Here is an 18,312-nt window from a genome sequence, read left to right on the forward strand (position 1 = left end):
GAATGTGCATTTATTATCAGGAAACTTACATTTTAAGTATTATAAGACAATCGGTTAGTTACTTAATCCATAAACCTGAGTTTGGAAACGTGGAAACGCTGGTGCAAGAGGCTTAAGTTTGCACTAAACTAAGAAAGAAAATGCTTATTGGGAATATGTACTTCAAAAGTCAAAAATAAATCACCTTGATGAAGTTCTCGATAAGTATTTCAACCACAATGTTCTGGAACTTGATGTTCAACATGGCAGCCACCGTTTCCTCTTGTGACCGCATCAACGTGGGCCCAAAGATGACGCCCAGGTTGGATACTGTCATCAGGTTGAACTGACTTTGTTTGGAAACCCTGCAGGCAAAGGAAAATAAAGTGTTTGTTGTTTATCATGTCAAGATGATTTTTCAAACTTGTCGCATATTCTGCGTGCACAAGGATTGTCTCCAGTTGGCCGATGACATGGACAATTTTGGACATTGTTTTGGACGCACTAATGCGTATAGTAGTCAGTCTCCAAGCTGTGCAGTCAAATGTTATTGTTGATAGAGCAAGTTCAGTCTTCACATGGTAGTTCTCAAAAAGTCTCCCTTTAATTTCTCGGCTTCTCTCTCTGTCTGCTTGAAGCTCTGGAGTTTAACGTGTATATTGTTTAAGGATAAAGGCAGAGTATAATGTTGTTTGACGCACTTACAGTTCCATCATGGCCGCATGGTAACTCATACACTTCTTCCTGTGTAACATCCTTTCAAAACAAGAGCATGCTGCTTCAAATTAAATACGAACGCATATTGGGCACTTCCTCATTGTAAACAGGAAGCTGAGGAACATTCCCTTCATGCTCCATCGGCTGACTGGAGAGTAGGCAGGTGCACCTGGCACAGCGGCAGCGACCCCTGGACTGGACATGGGATCATCACGCTTCAGGTTGTGGCAGGGCTGAGCCTGTCTGGTAACACTGCCAACCACCCCAGCCTGCCCTCTGCAGGCTCAGATTCAGTTCACTCAACCTCATGTTAGGTTTGGTACAGGCCAACAGTGGAGCAGTACGAAGTCATAATCTGGCCTTTCTCCCTAAGCTTGTCTCACATTCTCAATAAAACAGTCCCTCTCGCTCCCCACTCGAAGAAGGAGGAGCTCTGAGGAAGAAACTGCCCCCACCCTGCCATGTTAGGCCCGGTTTACATCGACCAGATTGTAACTGGCTGAAAATGGTTCAGTCTACTGAATCCGTTTTGTATTCCACTCTTAAAAAGGTGTCCATGGTTCCTGACGACCGGTCATCTAACTTGTCTGTGTCAAGGTGCCAGCTAGCCTAGTGTCCAGCACGTCATAAGACCTGCCACCAATGTGGATGCAGACTTCTGGATCTCGCAGGAACTAGTCAGGCTCTGGGTAGCATCAGGCACACAGTGTCACCAGGAAAGGGGCTTGGACATTTTGTACATTGCAAAGCCTGGACCTGCGATGATTTGACTGTGGGAAATGAATCCTAGAGTGCACCTGTGGATTGTGTAAATGACAGCAAACGGTTGATCATGTTATGACCATTGTTCCCCGAGTCAAGAGAGAACATCCACCTCAGAATGTCCAGAATCAAGTGTCAATCTAACAAAATCCGAGTGTCAAAGCAGACTGGTCTCATAATGGCGGTGCCAAGATGGAAGTATATCTCAAACATGATTCGCATCATGACTGTGGTTGAATCGCAGCTAGATGGAGAGAGCTTCTGAATTCAGAGAACAGCAGCTACAACATAACCGACAGCTCTCTTTTGATACATCTATCAGGAAAGCTCGTAATCACAAGCTGGCAGTTTTATTCTTTACCAGGTACCGACTGTGTTTTACAGGTACCTACAAATGTATTAAAGAGCCCCTGAAGTATGAAGACAATTTAATCAGTTCTCCGCTATTTTTTTTTTAATCTCTTCTCGCAGAGCCTTCCTCTTCTAAGGCTGCAGTGTAACTGATTCATTACAGAAATACGTACGTGACAAGGTGTTTTATCAGCAGCTCCAGCATTTCCTTGTTCCTGTCAGGCAGCTTATGTACCAAAGCATGAACAGCACACACCCTGTAGTTCTGGTCATCTGACTCTAAGGAAAGCCAAATGAAAATCAATAGGTCCTGTAGGCTCATATGCTTTGGACAGAAAGAATATGTGAAGCTGTATTAAAAAGTTACACGAAGAAATGTAGAAATAAGATAAGAAACAGGAAAAATAAGCCAATAAGCACAGATTATACCACATTTGACATCCTAACTTGAAATGCTGCGAGTCATGTGGCACGCAGTGACATGAATGCATGTTCTGAGATGAAAACTATTTATTTTTTGGTTTATTCTTTGCTTGTTTTAAATTCCTATAATTCACAAAATGACAGATTTAAAGCTGACCCAAGATAAAGCAAATTATTTCAGGGTTCTGAGTAGAATAAAATGTACTCATCTTTGATTAAGAAGGAACATTTTCTTCATTAGACTGACGTTTGCGTTTTATTAGCGGCGCATGTATTGAATTTGACCAATTTTAAAAACCTTCTGCCAAAAAGTGTTAGCAAATTTACACAACTTACTGGCAGCCATGATCAAATCTTTGTGGAGCTTGAATGTCATTAGAGGCTCAGAGAGACATCTGGTGGATAAAAAAAACAAAAAAAACCCAGTGACTATTTGTTTCCTGAATGACACAGGCCTTTTGAATGCGCTCGCCTGCCTCTGAGGGCCATTGACCGAATGCTTAAACCAGAGAGGTTTAAAAGAGCCATTATGGAGGTAATGGTGATTTCTGATAGCTCAAGATGCACAGCTGGTGGGGCAAGCTGACCTGAGGTAATTCTTCAGACCACTGGTGATGGTTTTATTGTCCCATATCTCTGGATCCAGGTCCATATCCACTGGAGCTTTGGACGCTATTAGAAACACATTTTATTTTTAGAGCGCCACAAAGACTAGCCTGCAAATTGATGGAAGAAACCAACACAACATTAGATGAGCTGACAGAATTCTTGAATGAGCATTAACATGCTGTCCATCTTCCTTGTGTAAGGACACTGAAATAATTGGAAGGACACACATGCGTTGTGTCTCACAGAAGCAAAGATCAAGAAATAGGAAGCCTTTAATGAATCACACAGACATTTCCTGTTCAAATGTATGACATGCATGCAAACTGAATTACCTCGTGTCATCTAATAAGGTAAAGCCAAAGTAACGGGCCACAAGGCAGTTACAGTGTCAAACCACAAGGAGGACCTCTTTCCTCACTCTGCAGGGTCTTTTTTTTCTTTTCATTTTTGCTCAAGCTCTAAATTCAATTTGAATTTGTGTTAAAAATGAATGGTTGACAAAGTAGCGGAAATAGAAATTCATTCATTTGGATGTTACACAACACAAATGTAAACATTACAGTACATTATAATGTCACATTAGTTTTGTTACATGATGGCAGAATTATATTTCTTACTATATGGCACAAATAAATATTACATATTTACAAAGAAAGACTAAATAAGAGCTGAAAATATCTAGATTTTTAGCTCAAAATTCAAATAGTTTTTCTTCTCTACTTACAAAACACTGTGGTCATCAGCTTCTGTACTTTGGAGTTGACCCCTCCAATTCTGTACAGTCCCATGGTATTTATGTCTGGGTGGCAATGAAAAATGAAAAAGATATGAGAAGGAACTGGGAGGCAGATGCAAAGGTTAAGGTGTCGTTAACCTCTCACCTCTCATCTCCACCAGGTCAATGCATTTCCTTACAAAGTTAAAGCCTGCCTCATTAAGAAAGGCTGTAAAACAAGATGAAAACAGGGTTGACCCATCACTGTAGTTAGTTAACCACACGTCACGCAGGGATAATATGGTCTCCCTTATGTGTCAGCGCTGAATAATAAGATACGACCCCTATGCTAGAAAGGCTTCATTATGTCAGCTGAGTGGGCTTATGCCAAGCAATCTTCCGAATGAAGAGATATACAGTAGCTATCGGTAAAAAAAAGAAAAGTGTGTGTTTGACGTGTGCGTAACATTTAATATAGTGTTATAAGAGAGTCAAGCGTTGCAATGATGACAATGGTTTTGGAAGATTAAAGAAAAAGCCACACTTACTCTCTTCCTTTTTGCTTAAAATGGCAGGCAGGTTGTAAATCTAGAGGGAATTCACAGGAGCCATTAGAAAGTTAAAGAACACTGGGCAAAAACCAAGAAAGTTATTCATATCACACAGTTTCCCCCCACAGTTTCTTTCCTTTAAGTGGACTGTTCTATTATTAGCGTCAGTGTATGATGAGTTCCCAGGTTCTGAAAGGGTTAACCTGCACCCACCAGATTAGGGTGCCACTAATGACTAATGACAAATACTTTGGTGATGCTTACTTCTCATTCAACCCCAAAAAACATTCTTTTCAAATAGAAAGCCAACACAAAAGCATTTAAAAAACAAAACGACCACAAAGAGTTCCTCACCGGCTCCTTGCCGTCCGTGGCCTCCAGCCACAATCTTCTGTTGGACTCTGAAAGCGCCTGCAGAGTCATGACACCATGCCTGGAAAGGTTTCAGAGAAAAGCTGGTCTCAGTCTGATCTCATTGCCTCAGGGGCCCCTGAACGGACCGTGTTTACACTGGAAAAGACCACTATAAAAGGACTAGTGAGACTAAAATAGCTCATGTGCAAATGCTTGACGTCAAACTGTTATAACGATTGGGTTTCCTCAGCATCTAACATTCCACTCCCAATTACATGTGTTCCATCTGAGTAATATTACCGTGATTTTATACATGCATATACGCTACATAACTCATCTGAACATTATCTGTTGGAGTTTCAACATAAGTGAGGTACACTAATAATACAATTAAAATGACACAAACCATACCCTGCAGCGACAGCGATAGCAGGGAGCCATGTCAAGTTGCTTGAGCTGGGATTAAATTCAACAGAATTAATAGATTTTTAATCTTACCTCACATGCTATCCAGGCATGCTGATAGGTTTGGATTGATTTGAAAGGGTTTTGTTATCTGTATTCGAGATAAAACCTCCACCTCAATTAAGAGGTGAGAGTAGTGGTGGGAATTAATTAAGAGGTGAAAGTAGGGGCAGGAATTAAGGAAAATAAATAAAATAAATAAAAAATCTAAATATTTTCTGCTATTTTTGCTTAAATTATGTTCTTGACAATAATAAAGCATTTTTTGATTCAGAACTCCTGTATGTGTATCCGCTGGTTAGTACTAACTAAATTACCAACCAGATTTGTGCTGTTTCACTGAGGGTGTCCTCATCGCTGCTGCTGCCAGCTGTGATTTCAGTGTCAAATTGGCTCAACCCTTCTGCCCCCCCCCCCCCCACACACACACACACACACTTCTGGTCCAACTCGCTGCTGAGTTTTAGAAAAAGCACAATTTGTGAAATTTCTAAAAGGCTATAAAGGCATTTAAGTGATTTATGAAATTGAATGTAGTTTCATTTGTGTTGCTGTATTTTCAGGTAATTTGAAATTGGGAATTGGGAGTAGGAGAAGCAAAAATAAATAAATGTAAGTTGTAAATGTAAATTGTATATCCTTTATACGTATTTAACCGAAAAAATAAAAAATAATAAAAAACATAAGCCCCAGTGTCCAGGTTGAGCTCATCAGAGTCCACGCCCCCATAACGCCCAGATTTTGGGCACGTCCCACCACCAGCACCACCACCACTGTTAATGTTCCATCACAAAGCGACCTTTTGCTTTGCATTTCTCTTGAATAAACCGCTAAGAATAAGGTTCCCAGATGGTTTGATTCTGTCTGGGCTGTAGTTGGACAGAATCATTATTGTAATAAGGATGATTAAATGAGCTTGAAGCTGACTGGAGCTTGGACCACATTGTCCTTGTGGTCGGAACAAGCACCTTGGGGCATCACCGTTTATGATAAATGAGTTGCCCTGCAAATAAAGTGTCGGCCCCTCACCGAGGGCGGGGTGCGCGGGCCTTGCTGGTGCTGTGCAACAATAACGCACTGGAATGAGCTAACTCTATATTCTGCGATACACATCAAGAAAATGAGGTCACATCAAGGTCTCATAACGTGTGACCTGATCAATTCAGCCACTGTTAATCAGCGGTCAGCCAAGGTGAAGGTGTCAGCTCAGCAATTCCGCATCCTAGCCCACTGTACAGCATTAAATATACTTCAGCCATGAACGTTCCCCCACACTGCTGAGAAATGCGTCTAACGATAGGATCATTAAATGACAGATGAGCAATCAATTCAATAAGTGCAGGCATGTGTAAGTAATTTAAAAATATATTTTGCGTTAAGCCCATATCGACCAAGAGACGTCTGATTTAGTGAAGAGGTAAGAAGGCAACCATCCATTCATCGAGGATTTGAGGCTGAGCGAGTGAAATGATTGGCAGCACACATGCAGCACATGCAGCCGCATTGAAAGGGCAGAACTGGTCAGCTCACATACCGGACTTTACAGAAAAACCGTAGGGGTCTGAAAAGAGTTCCACGACAGATGTCATTTCTACATCGACATGAACACAGAGAAAAGACGGAATGGTTCAAAAACTGAGTAACTATCGACGTTGTGGACATACAGTACAACAAATGCGAAACATGTCGAGCTGAAAACATCAGGCATCTTTAATATAAATAAAACCCAAACAGCTTTTCCAATGTGGAGTATCATGCATGGGTTATTTACCAGTATTAACTTAGTTGAACATGATGAAAACTAATTGGTTTGAAAGACAGCCAGTTTACGTCATGGTGACGTAATATTTTTTTTTACAAATCATTTTTAGTGACGGAAAGCAAATGTTGAATGTCACATAATTTGCATGCTTTCAGTCCAGGACAGTGGCAACACATTTTTAGGGGTGTGAAAGCTAATTCCCATCCCATGTCAAATACTTTACCTCTCCAGCAATTCAATATCAAAGCAGAACCGCTTGTCGATGGAGTCCGTTTTCCTCCGAATGCAGGACTTGAGCTTGAACATCTCTGGCTGGTTCAAGACAAGACCATTCTGTCAATAAACACAATGTACATTAAGTAACATAAACTGGAATAAAAATATTTGCAATTCTAATCTACTTGAGATACATCTATCTTTAATTCTTCCCTTACAAGTGGAGAAAAATAAATCAATATAGTGTATGCTCTTTGTAAATGCATGAACCAATGTGAAATTTTCTTTTAAAGTGATTTTCTTTCATTGAGCTATTTCTTATTATTTGGAACGTTTTCTATTTGAACTATTTTCTTCTGCCTTGAGTTAACAAGTCTTTTAAGAAGGTAAAAGCTCTTTTGTTAAGTTAAATCTTTTGTTAATTCAAAGAGTTTTCGTGAGTTTTTTTTTTCTTTCTTCCTCTGGACGGGTTCTGTGTTTCACCCACACATATCATAATTTTTTTCTCAACTTTTATTGTTTTTATGTGCGGAAAAATGAGCAGTGCAAAGAGAAGCTAAAGCTAAACTTAAAGTCAATCAAAGTAAAAACAAACTACACTAAACTGCGTACTTGTTTTGTGGCCGTCTTGGTTTCTGTGTTACTCATAGAGAAAGTCTTGCTGCGTTTCTCATACGTGCAGTAGTGACGCGTCCAAGTGCATCCCAGAGGACCTAAGAAAGAAAAATACATTGAAAAGGAAAATGGTGCTTAGCCAATTTCTCTCTCTGAATCATAGCACTACTGGAAGGACTTCTGAAAATCTTGTTTTTACATTCAAGGGTAATAAATCCCAAGTTGTTTCTCACTGCTGATAAAAATCTGCCACTTGAAAACATCAAAGTGAATCAGAAAACAGGATGAATCATGAGTGCTGGATCTTCTCTGCAGAAGCCTGGATGTTTTATGGTGATGGATGCAAAATGGTACACTCTTGAGGTGGGGGTCATGGTGGCTGTGAGAGGGCCTGGGTAGCATTGCGCTAAATACTCACGTTTTTCCTGGACGTACAGGAAGCCTTCCATTGTCCACTGGCCTGGCGGTTTGTAGTCCTGATCTGCAGACCTTATCCTCTTCATCAACTTTTCTACTTCCTGCTTGGTGCTCACAAAGTTGTTTCGCGTCTACTCCGAAAATACAGGATATAGGGTGTTTTATGTATGATGTATAACGCATGCACATTTTGCAGAAGAAAAAGTCAGACACTGTACAAAAACGTATTATTAATCCAGTAGCATGAGGACAACTGGATTAATTAATAACCAACAAGTTGGCAAACCACTAGTTCATAAAAACACAGTATCTAATTCAAATATATTCAATGCTAAATGGAAGAATTGACTTGAGGTGATCCAGCATTTGAACAGATTATTATATTTGGATCAGAAAGAGCCCTCCCTTCTAGAGAGTCTCACCTCCTGTTCCCGTTAGAGCTTTCTTAAAACCCTTTTATTTAGCTCAGCTGATAGAGCTCGAGCCCCTCATATTAAGGCGGCAGTCCTCTAGTCTAGTGGCTTGTAACCCTTTTTTGCATGTCCTCCTCCCCGCTGTCTCCTGCATTTCCTGTCTCCTCTCCGGCTGTCACTATCATACAATAAAGGCTGAAAATACCCCTAAAATAACTTGAAAAGAATGAAAACACGAAGAGTGGGAAACAGTTTGGGTCTGACAGCAATTCGATACCCTTGTGGTTGCAAGTGGTCGGGTCACGGTTACAGAAAAAAGTGGGCATGATGGCAGTTGGTATTTTATTTCCAACTTTAACTTCTTTTTTTAACACCATTAAATGGCCTGAAGTAACCACCTGCAATATAGCACTCAGAAAATATTGATCCTCAGCACAGCAAAGTAGTTCATTTAATCGCACAGCTATCCATTGTTGTTTTTGAATATGATGAGCCACAGAATCTGATTATGTGGCTAGTTGCTTTTGGTAGCAACATGTGCAACCATGAGCTGTTGAGACTTACGTGCTGAAGGTTGAACTGGAGCTGCTGCTTGTACGGCTCAAATTCATGAGCCAGCTCATATCCTTCATGGTAGAAAGTAAACAAGCCCTGAAGAAATGCCAGGAGCTGGAGAGGAACAATATTTAAAGGGAATTTCTTCTTTTAATAAGCAACACAAACAGTCAAACAATACAGCAATCATCATGATGACACAATTATCATAGCTCTACAATCTTGTCCAACACTTTTCAACACAATTATGCATTTATACTTTTACAAATCTGGTGGAGAAATATCTTGCTTTTCTAAAAGAGCGATGGATTCGATGTGTTTTATCAACAGCTGATGACATGCTTCCGTTAATAAATGTTACAGGGTTTGGTTAAGGTTTTGACATGCCTTGAGTTAGAGTTTGAGTTAGAGTTTATTTAAAACGGGGACAATACATATTGATGAACGTTTACACGTAAATATGTAAGATTATAGCCAATGGCTAATTTCCATCTTTAGTCCCTTTGACAACATAAAACATAAAACAACATAAAACCACAAAATCAATAAAACAACAGTCATAACAAGTAGAACAGTTCTACTAAATGAAAGCGATTTTGCAAACATCAGGTTTTTAGTGACAATGGCTTTGTTTGGTGGCAAGTATTCTGTTAGGCTTACGTATCTAGTTATAATGTGCATTAGATTGTCACGTAAAACCCAATTAGCTTCTTATCCAACATGAATATGTAAATCTTGTAAAACAAACAATTAAATAATCTGATGAAATTAAATATTTTCAGGTCATTGCAACAAAGCTGCAAAGATCAATTGATTAGTCAATGGAATTAAACGTATTTGGAAGCTATTATAATAATCAATCACCTATTGCAGTAACATTGTAGTGCAAAATGCCAAATATTATATTAATTGTGGATGAAATCACTTTGTTCCTTGGAAAACTGGAATTTGGATTTTCTTCTTTTCTTTTAGACATTTCATGCATAAGTCTTTTGCAGTTCAATTTTGAAAATAATCCGTAAACATAAACTGCAGCCTCACAATAAACTCTGGCACAAAATATGGCTAGAAAAGCTAAATTCCACACATGGCTGAGAGTTACTGATCCATTTCATTTTATAACACAAACATCCTTAACCGTTGTAGTGGTGGCTGCTTTGTTGGTGGGGAAAACTGATCCCACCTCGGCAACGGCGGACCCGACAAACTTGGGAGTTGCGTATTTAAATTCTCAGATGCAACCACTGATTGCATTTCTAGGATGAGGCTTGTTGCACTAAAAGTTCAAGGATGAACAATATTTTTTTGTAATCAAATTAATCACCGGCCCCCCACCACCTTCTGTACTTAGAGATTTACATTTCTGGCCTGAGTTCTGCGGCACCTGCCAATGAATGTAGATAAATGTGAGTAGGACCATTTTAATCTGCTCCCATCTCACATTCTCAGACATTTAACACCTAAAGAACTTGATGTTTCCCCGGTGATTGCTCAAGCTGAAGATGTTAAAATTTACTCCACGTACCCCTAAAGTGGGGGCTTTTGCAAAGCGTTTGACTTGCAATTGTTTATCTGAAACTAACAAACCCCCCCCCCCACCCCCAAATGAATTTACTTTATAAGAGAGAGTCTACCAAGCAACATACAGACACAGAATTGCCCCCGTCTATACTCAAGAGAAGAGAAACCAGACATTTGAACTCATAAAGTGCACATTTACAGATTTTGAGTATATACCGTTCATACTGCTTATCTTTTAAATTTCATAGCAATTCAATCAAGGCGACTTGTGTCATCTTCAACATGCATTCAGAGGCTAGTGAGGACAGACGTATGTAAAAACTAATATGTCTCTTACCGGCTCAACGAACTCAAATTTCTTTTTCTCCTGTACTTCTTGGATTTTGAAAACATACTCAAGTGATGCATCATAAAAGAGTTGTCTCTCCTTATCAATCTGCATGTCAGCCTGAGAATGAACAATAACATAACAAAGAGACGGGTTAAACTGGGAGAACACGATGTGGGAAGAGCGTGAACGCTTACATCACCACCTGGACACGGTGCTTAAAGAAGGAGCAAGCAAAACAATCGTGCAATAAATGTATTTTTAGAAGCCACTCAGCAGACCATGAAACAGCATTATCCAAAGACGTGTTGGGGATCAGAGAGTTGTTTCGGCTTTACCTCCTGCAGATATGCGTCCTTCCTTTTGGATGACAGGTTGAGGTGTCTCTCCAGCGTGGAGTAGTATTTCTCGGTTTCCTTATCGAATTTCTTCTTACCCTCCTAAAACGAGACATATGAAAGATTTAAACATCACCAAAACTGTGACTGTGCATTTCTAATGTGTTTGTGTGTGTGTGTTTGTCGGTGCTTAAACTGCCACTAGGTGGAGGTCTGACAACATTTTCGCATTGGAATTTTCCACATGTCATTTAAAGGTCCTGTCAATAGTAATTACTGATCATGAAAATGGCTTGTGACTGTATAATTACAAGAGACAGTATTTCTATAAGGACCCACGCTTTATAAAATTGGCTTCAGAGAAATACATGCTGTAGACACTTTTACAGCAGCAACACACATCATTGTAAATCATCATGGCCATTGCATTCCACTCCAGGCACAGGACCGGCTGGTTGCTGGTTGCATTTGTCTTTGTTGTTCTGCTCCACCTGCAACAGCTCTCTGCTAAAGATCTACAGATTCAAATGGAGAGTTGCAGAAGGCTTTGAGAATGGGACAGGAAATAGCTTTTCATGCTGGATGCCCATCTATAAAGCATAGCGTATGCACTCAGAGGTTGAATAGCCCCCCCCCACCCAAAAGACTTGCTTCAGCTTCGTTAATCAATCTCTCCCCAGCAGAGAGAACAAATCTCTGTGAAGACATTTAATGCCTTAAACTACAAATCAAACTCTGTTGGTGGCAAAATGTGAGGAAACAGTGACTGGAACCAGATCCTGCTTGTTTGTTTTCATTCCCATGGTCCTGAAAGTTAGCAAGACAAATCCAATAATGACTGATATGACCTAGAACAGTGTTCCGCCTCAGCATCCCCCCCCAGCATTAAACACACTGGAGAAATTTGCCACATGACACTACCCTCCTACATGACTATTACCAATACAGCTCAAAAATCAATAGATAATTTCATGTAGTAGTGTCTTTATTTCCATCTTTCCTGTCATGGCTGACCCAGGAATGAGTTTTTCAGGAGTGGGTAAGAAAATCAATTCTATATACAGAAAAAAAAAAAGTAAAATAAACAGACAGATACCAAAATTAATACAAGAAAAATATGATATCACACTGGCTGGAAATGCATTTTGCTTAAGGTTTGGGTGTTTCTCGTGTGCGACAACCAACGGGAGCTGACTTTCGGCCATTGTGAATACCGTTGACGTGACATTATTTTGTGAACACGCAGAGAGAGCCGAAGCCATCGGGAAAATATCAAAAGTCACACGTCTGCGCACACACACACACACACACACACACACTGGGGATTGCATTAAATTAAGAGCTTTCGGATTAGTTGTGGCCTCCAGTCACAGGAGGAATCTCTAAGCACTGCTGACCAGTATGTGCGCCAGAAGTCTTCATGCAAAAAGCCTCCTCTGTGGCTAACTCCTTCACACTTGTGAGGCGTGACTCACAGCTGCAGTGACTCTGTGAGGCACCGGCAGCCTGGTTAAGTCACTGAACGTGTCCTGCATTGTTGCAATCCCGGCAGCGCGCATATAAAACTGGTGCTACTGTATGCTCGCCGTTGCCCGTGTGGTAAGCGCCCTCCCACCTGACCCTTTCGCAAACATGTTTGTGCAGTGGGAAGAGATGAGTGATTTCTATTGCAGACTCTCTCAGACAAGGGGGGGGGGGGGGGGGGGGGCAAAGCGCAGGGGAGAGAACTGAAGCACAACTTGTGGTGGCAGCGAACATGCAGGGTAGATGTACCCTGAAGCAAACATGTTCCTGACTCAAACCAATGCCAGCGACATGAACCAACCAATTTTGGTTTTGACATATGGTTGCTTTGTTCACCCTCATGAATAAATCATCAAGGTAACTGGTAAGTTTCATGTTGCAGTTAAGAGTTTAGATGCCAACTGTAGTATACATTAGGGGTGCAACAATACATGTATCTGTATCGAACCGTTCGATACAGGGGTCTCGGTTCGGTACGCCCTATGAATTCGAACAATACGCAATTTTATATTCATTTTATAAACTTCTGACGAGCTGCCCTGTGCTGAAAGTTCAGCGTCGAGCGAGCGCACATCCACTGAACGGCGAGCGCCTCCCGCAATGACCCGCATTCATGCAGTCCGAGCTGCTGAGACAGAAGACCCTCCACCACCCTTCAGATCTGGCGTTTGGGGATACTTTGGTTTTCGTGTCTAGTATGACCCTGTTGAAAGCGCGTCGTGGAGAGAAATACAACGGTATGACTCAAGTGTAACACGAAACTACGTCGGTGGAAATACAACAAATATAACACATTCATGTCGTGGTAATAAACCACATGAATAATAAACTGCAAGTAAAAAAAAGGCATGGAAATATATATTTTTTTGTATCGAAAAAGTATCGAACCGAACCTTGAATTTTGTGTATCGTTGCACCTCTAGTATATATGATAAGGGGACGTGACAAGAAAAACTACAGGTAGTTTTGGGCTGGTCAGGTGTTCACAACTAGCTGAAGATGGGATGTTGAGAGCAGGTACGAAGATGGCAGTATGCATATTTGGACGGTAGCCAAACATCGCCAGCTTTGACAACGACCGTAACGAGCCTCAGGGCCATAACTTCTGAGCCTCTCATCACCATGGAAACAGATGTAAGCAGCAAGGGAGGTCAAACTTGTCTACGTGGTGTGCATGTAGAGGAAAACCCCCCAGATATCATGCACACCATCTATACTTCCACATGTCTGTCCAATGCCCCGGAATAATACAAACATCAATGGCTAGCGAGGCATTTTGTTGAAAAAAATATAAACACATGTTCATAAATAGATTCTCGGAGCATTGATGTGACAGGAACAACTCTGAAATAAAGCTAATTGGAGCAAGGGTGCAGCATGGCGATGAAACAGTAATAGCCAGGTTATTTTGATGCTCCAGCACACATCCTGGCGTTGCTTTTAGAGGGGAACCAGAGAGAATATGAGGTTTCAGCTTGAGTTCAGTTACTTTGCTGCAACCCCCCCCCCCCCAAAAAAAGTCTCCATCTTAGCCTGAAATCCCAATTTCTGAGAAGACATCACAGAAAGCAAGAAGGAAATTAATGTAGGATAATTAGAAAAATCTGTCTCTGAAGAGTGAAAAACAAATATCCAGTCTTTTAATTAGTTTAGTGTATTATTTTAAAAGATGTCCTGTTATAAGATTACCAATGCCTTTGTTCTTTCTGACACAATGACAAAATACATTGATTTTAATGAAAATAAAAGCACAAAAGTTGCATGTACCGCAAAATATGACTCAAAATATGAATTCACTCATTCCTTATTTAGCTTAACTCTGTTCTATAGGAATCTCTTGAGGTCTAGGAAAAGCTGCATGGTAAAAACAAGCGAGCATCGCCACAAGAAAGACATCTTTATTGCATTGTGGAACAAAGTATTTTGACAAGCCCTACGTGAATAAATGATGCATCCTTCAGGGGTGCCTTAGACTTCCTGTCAACAACAAAAAGAATCATGCCTCACTCTTTTTAACCAGTAAGTAGGGACTTCAATTGATGAACAACTGTTTCAGCTTGGAGTCTTGCATCCACTGAGCTCAATGAATATAGTAGTAACATATTTTTATTTTTTGGGGGGAGTGGCATTTTATGATCTGAATCTGTCTTCTTGTATCCCCTTCAGTTACATACTGAATACACAGGCTAGACTGCACTCTCTGCTTTATATCCCCCAGACCCAACTATCAGATACCTGCAATGTAACGAGTGCAACATTTGTTTTTGTTGTGGGTTTTTTTGTGATAATTGTGCATTTACAACTGTATTTATTTATGAAGATCCTTTTCGTGAAAATGCTTTATAAATAAAGTAAAACCTTTTTTTTTTTTTACGAAATTAAAGCATAAACTCTGTCCAGTATACAGTGAATGCATTGGAAGTATTAATTTATTCATTCATTTTCCAACCGCTTTCTCCGTTATTGAGTCGCGGGCCAAGCTTATCTTAGCAGTCAGAGAGGCGGGGTACACCCTGGACAAGCCACCAGTTCATCGCAGCGCAACACAGAGACAGACAATCAGCCACACACACTCACAGTCACAGCCACACACACTCACACAATTTAGTGTCACCAATGCCGGAGAACCCGGAGAGAACCCACATGGAAGAACATGGCCACATGGTCGGATTTGAACCTGTGACTCCCTTGCTGTGAGGCAACAGCACTCACCACTGCGCCACCAGAATTGTAAGTAAATACAATTAAACTGGAAGCCATAATGTGATTTCATCCATTAAAACTATTCCATAAAAAAGAAAACGTAATTACTTTATGAAATATTGTTCTAATAGTGTTTCTGCTTTGTGGGTTAGGGCACAGTAGAAAGCGATATCACAGACATGGGAATAATGTATACATGTTTGTACAGCATAAACGGGGTTAACCTGGGTGTCATCTGCAACGGAAGTCATCTTTATGATAGAAAGATGAAATTATTCCAAAGTAGTAGTTTGTAACACCTTTAATAATCAATATTAAAATCAACAATGTATTGACTCGACTGACAATCAGCAATGTTAATTATGCAACATGGTTTGGTTTGTAAATCGTCTTTGATCATCGGACGTGCTAACAGTGCAACTGTGCAAAATGCCTATGCTGCACAAACACGTGTTGTCCTGTGCACCTCTTAATACAGCACATAGTAAACAGTGTTACCGGTGCTATGTTTGAATTGATCAGCGTTAGCTTAGCTGACTAGCAAAACCCATCAGCTGCAACTTTGACCTCCAAGATCTCGGTTTCTTACTTTGTCACCATCTGGTGGTATCGTCAAGACTAAACAAGACAATTATATCATATAATTCAAAATGTGAAAAATAAACCAAATGGAACCTTTAGAGCAATCAATTTTTGCCCACCCATGTTCTTGTTCCAACTCCGTTCAAGGGAGACGGGCAGGAAGAAATGCTTTCAGACACAAATAGGTGCTCCAGTGTAGCAAAACACCCAAAGAGAAAAATATGAATGTGCAACAGAGATTTCGATGATGTAAAGGTTTTTGTGTTGTCCACAGCTGACAAGGTGATCCCCTCATCACTTTCCTTTATCCCCATCCTTTTTGAACATGTGGTATTTCTGTCTTTGGAGTACAAAACAAGACAGGATTCACTTGACATCTGTAGGACAACTCACATTATGCAAATCTGTCTGACACTGATGTTAATCTATTGTCATTGTTCCTTTGCATTCAGTTAGTGGGAAACCCCGATGGCGTCCCTGATATTAAGGACACGCAATATTCTCTAAATTTTAGAGCATATGAACCAGAGAGAAAGGTCAGTCTGTTTTAGAGTACCAGACTCTTCAATGGACACAGCCATGCAGACACATGGACACGTGTGTTTCCTGTTTGTTTTCCCAAATTAGTTTTCATTTCATTTAAGCAATTTAACAATATTTTTGCCATCCTGCCTGTGAGAACGGCCGTCTTATTCATCCTTGTGATGGCAATGACGTGGAATGAAGGTGGTCCAATTAAAACAATAAAACAATACAAGGAACTACTTCTTTATTTGCCACGTTTATGGCGTCGCACTGCATTTTGCTGGAGATAGGGTAGCATGGTTGAAAGCCACAAGAAAAACCCAAGAGAAATGTAATTCTATCCTATTTCTGGTAACTTCATTTCATGTAACTGGTGTAACACACATCACTATTTCAGTCATGACACTTTGTTTAGTAAATAAACAACTTTCAGATAAAAAAAAAACATATTTAAGTGCTACATCTCAGTTTTGCGGTAAGAACATATGGCTATTCCGTGTCCCACTTGGCAAGCGTAATTTGAACAACTCTTCTAGTTTGTGTATTTGTTATAGTCTAAGTCTAAGAGCTTTATTCCAAAACATTTGGTTTAGATTTGTGAAGCAGATTGTGCCTCATTTGTCCTGTAGTGCTTTACACAAGTATAACAATCACGTAAATGTGCTTATGCCTAAAATCCGGTTCACTGGTACGTCATCTCGGCAGGATTACTCACAGTATAGCCAAATAAGGCCAGGAGCAGGACCCGGAGGGGTCAAAAAGCCCACAGAACTCTTCACATTCCCGGAACAGTGGAAAGTTGCCCAGCCACTCGTGATGTCTGTCTTTTATCTCATTGTACTTGGGCTAATGTTTAAAGGGGGATGGGCCGTGGGGGGGGCAAAAGTACCATTAGGAGGAAGTGGTTGGAAGAAGGTAGTGGGAGTGGGAGTGACAGCGCCCGTGGCATTTAAGAAACCATTTTATAAACATAGAGTCAGTGGAATAAGAGGAAACACGATGATGGAGGCGTGAGCTTTGGAACATACTGTGTTTCATTACACCTGATACATGTGATGGTTGAGACATTAAATTCTTCTTGCTTCATTTACACAGACATTCCTGCTTTCTGCTGCAATAAAGATGCCCTAATTGCTGTGGAGACAATTGCACGTCCGTCTTGCTGTTTCGTCATCTAACTCTGAAACAACAATAAAGCCCCGACACGCTAAACCTTTTATACAAACAGCCTCACCGGGAACAGGCCATGGAAGACGGGCTCCGTGGTTCCTAGCCTGGCCAATAAAACAAGGTGTAACTGATGCTCAAACCTCAATACGGGGAAAGGGAAACAGTAGCTTGGAGATGATTTGAGCATTCCTTTTGATTCATTGAGGGACAAAACTTGGTTTCTGTTTTTACTTCCAGAGTCTGGAATTTTTATTTTCCTCAGAATTGTCCTGAGTGATTCCCACTTTACTTTAAGGTGCTTTAAACAAAGCAGGAGTTTGAGTCAAAGTCAAAAACACATTTTTATTAGGGACATACTGCAGTTACTTAGTTCGTTAGTTACTTAATGAAGCATGTTCGAACACATTTACGCGTCGCTTCCAAGCTTTGTGGGCTATAATATTGTGCCCCTTCTCATTAGAGCAAATGCAATAAGCATCAAACATCTGAATTGTTTAACAATGAAACAATTTAGCAGCTTTACTATTGCTTCTACAAAATTAACAATGGGAGAACACTAGGCCCTGACTTAGTTTCACACATAGTTAATAACTCTGTATCTATCTAACAACAAATCCATACATGTGCCTTAATCACAGCTGTTCAATTAGCTATGCTGAAATATACAGCCTCATAATGCACTGCTTTCTATGATAGTTTGCTCCTCCATCATTGTGA

General features: G+C 40.4%; 1 protein-coding gene across 1 annotated transcript in view; it reads right to left on the minus strand.

Annotated features, from left to right (window-relative positions):
* The window catches only part of LOC137912772 (rho GTPase-activating protein 42-like), a 65,771-nt gene that overhangs the window by 3,613 nt on the left and 43,846 nt on the right, over nucleotides 1-18,312 (minus strand). The window contains exons 5-18 of the mRNA XM_068756909.1: nucleotides 11,092-11,193; nucleotides 10,763-10,873; nucleotides 8,914-9,018; nucleotides 7,938-8,067; nucleotides 7,517-7,617; nucleotides 6,912-7,021; nucleotides 4,462-4,540; nucleotides 4,105-4,144; nucleotides 3,723-3,785; nucleotides 3,566-3,640; nucleotides 2,820-2,904; nucleotides 2,569-2,627; nucleotides 1,983-2,088; nucleotides 185-344 (exon numbers count right to left, since the gene is read on the minus strand). Of these exons, the coding sequence (XP_068613010.1) occupies nucleotides 185-344; nucleotides 1,983-2,088; nucleotides 2,569-2,627; nucleotides 2,820-2,904; nucleotides 3,566-3,640; nucleotides 3,723-3,785; nucleotides 4,105-4,144; nucleotides 4,462-4,540; nucleotides 6,912-7,021; nucleotides 7,517-7,617; nucleotides 7,938-8,067; nucleotides 8,914-9,018; nucleotides 10,763-10,873; nucleotides 11,092-11,193 (1,326 nt within the window). The remainder of the gene's footprint in view (nucleotides 1-184; nucleotides 345-1,982; nucleotides 2,089-2,568; nucleotides 2,628-2,819; nucleotides 2,905-3,565; nucleotides 3,641-3,722; nucleotides 3,786-4,104; nucleotides 4,145-4,461; nucleotides 4,541-6,911; nucleotides 7,022-7,516; nucleotides 7,618-7,937; nucleotides 8,068-8,913; nucleotides 9,019-10,762; nucleotides 10,874-11,091; nucleotides 11,194-18,312) is intronic.

The sequence above is a fragment of the Brachionichthys hirsutus genome, unplaced genomic scaffold (assembly GCF_040956055.1).
Source record: "Brachionichthys hirsutus isolate HB-005 unplaced genomic scaffold, CSIRO-AGI_Bhir_v1 contig_1025, whole genome shotgun sequence".
In the NCBI taxonomy this organism is placed as follows: domain Eukaryota; kingdom Metazoa; phylum Chordata; class Actinopteri; order Lophiiformes; family Brachionichthyidae; genus Brachionichthys; species Brachionichthys hirsutus.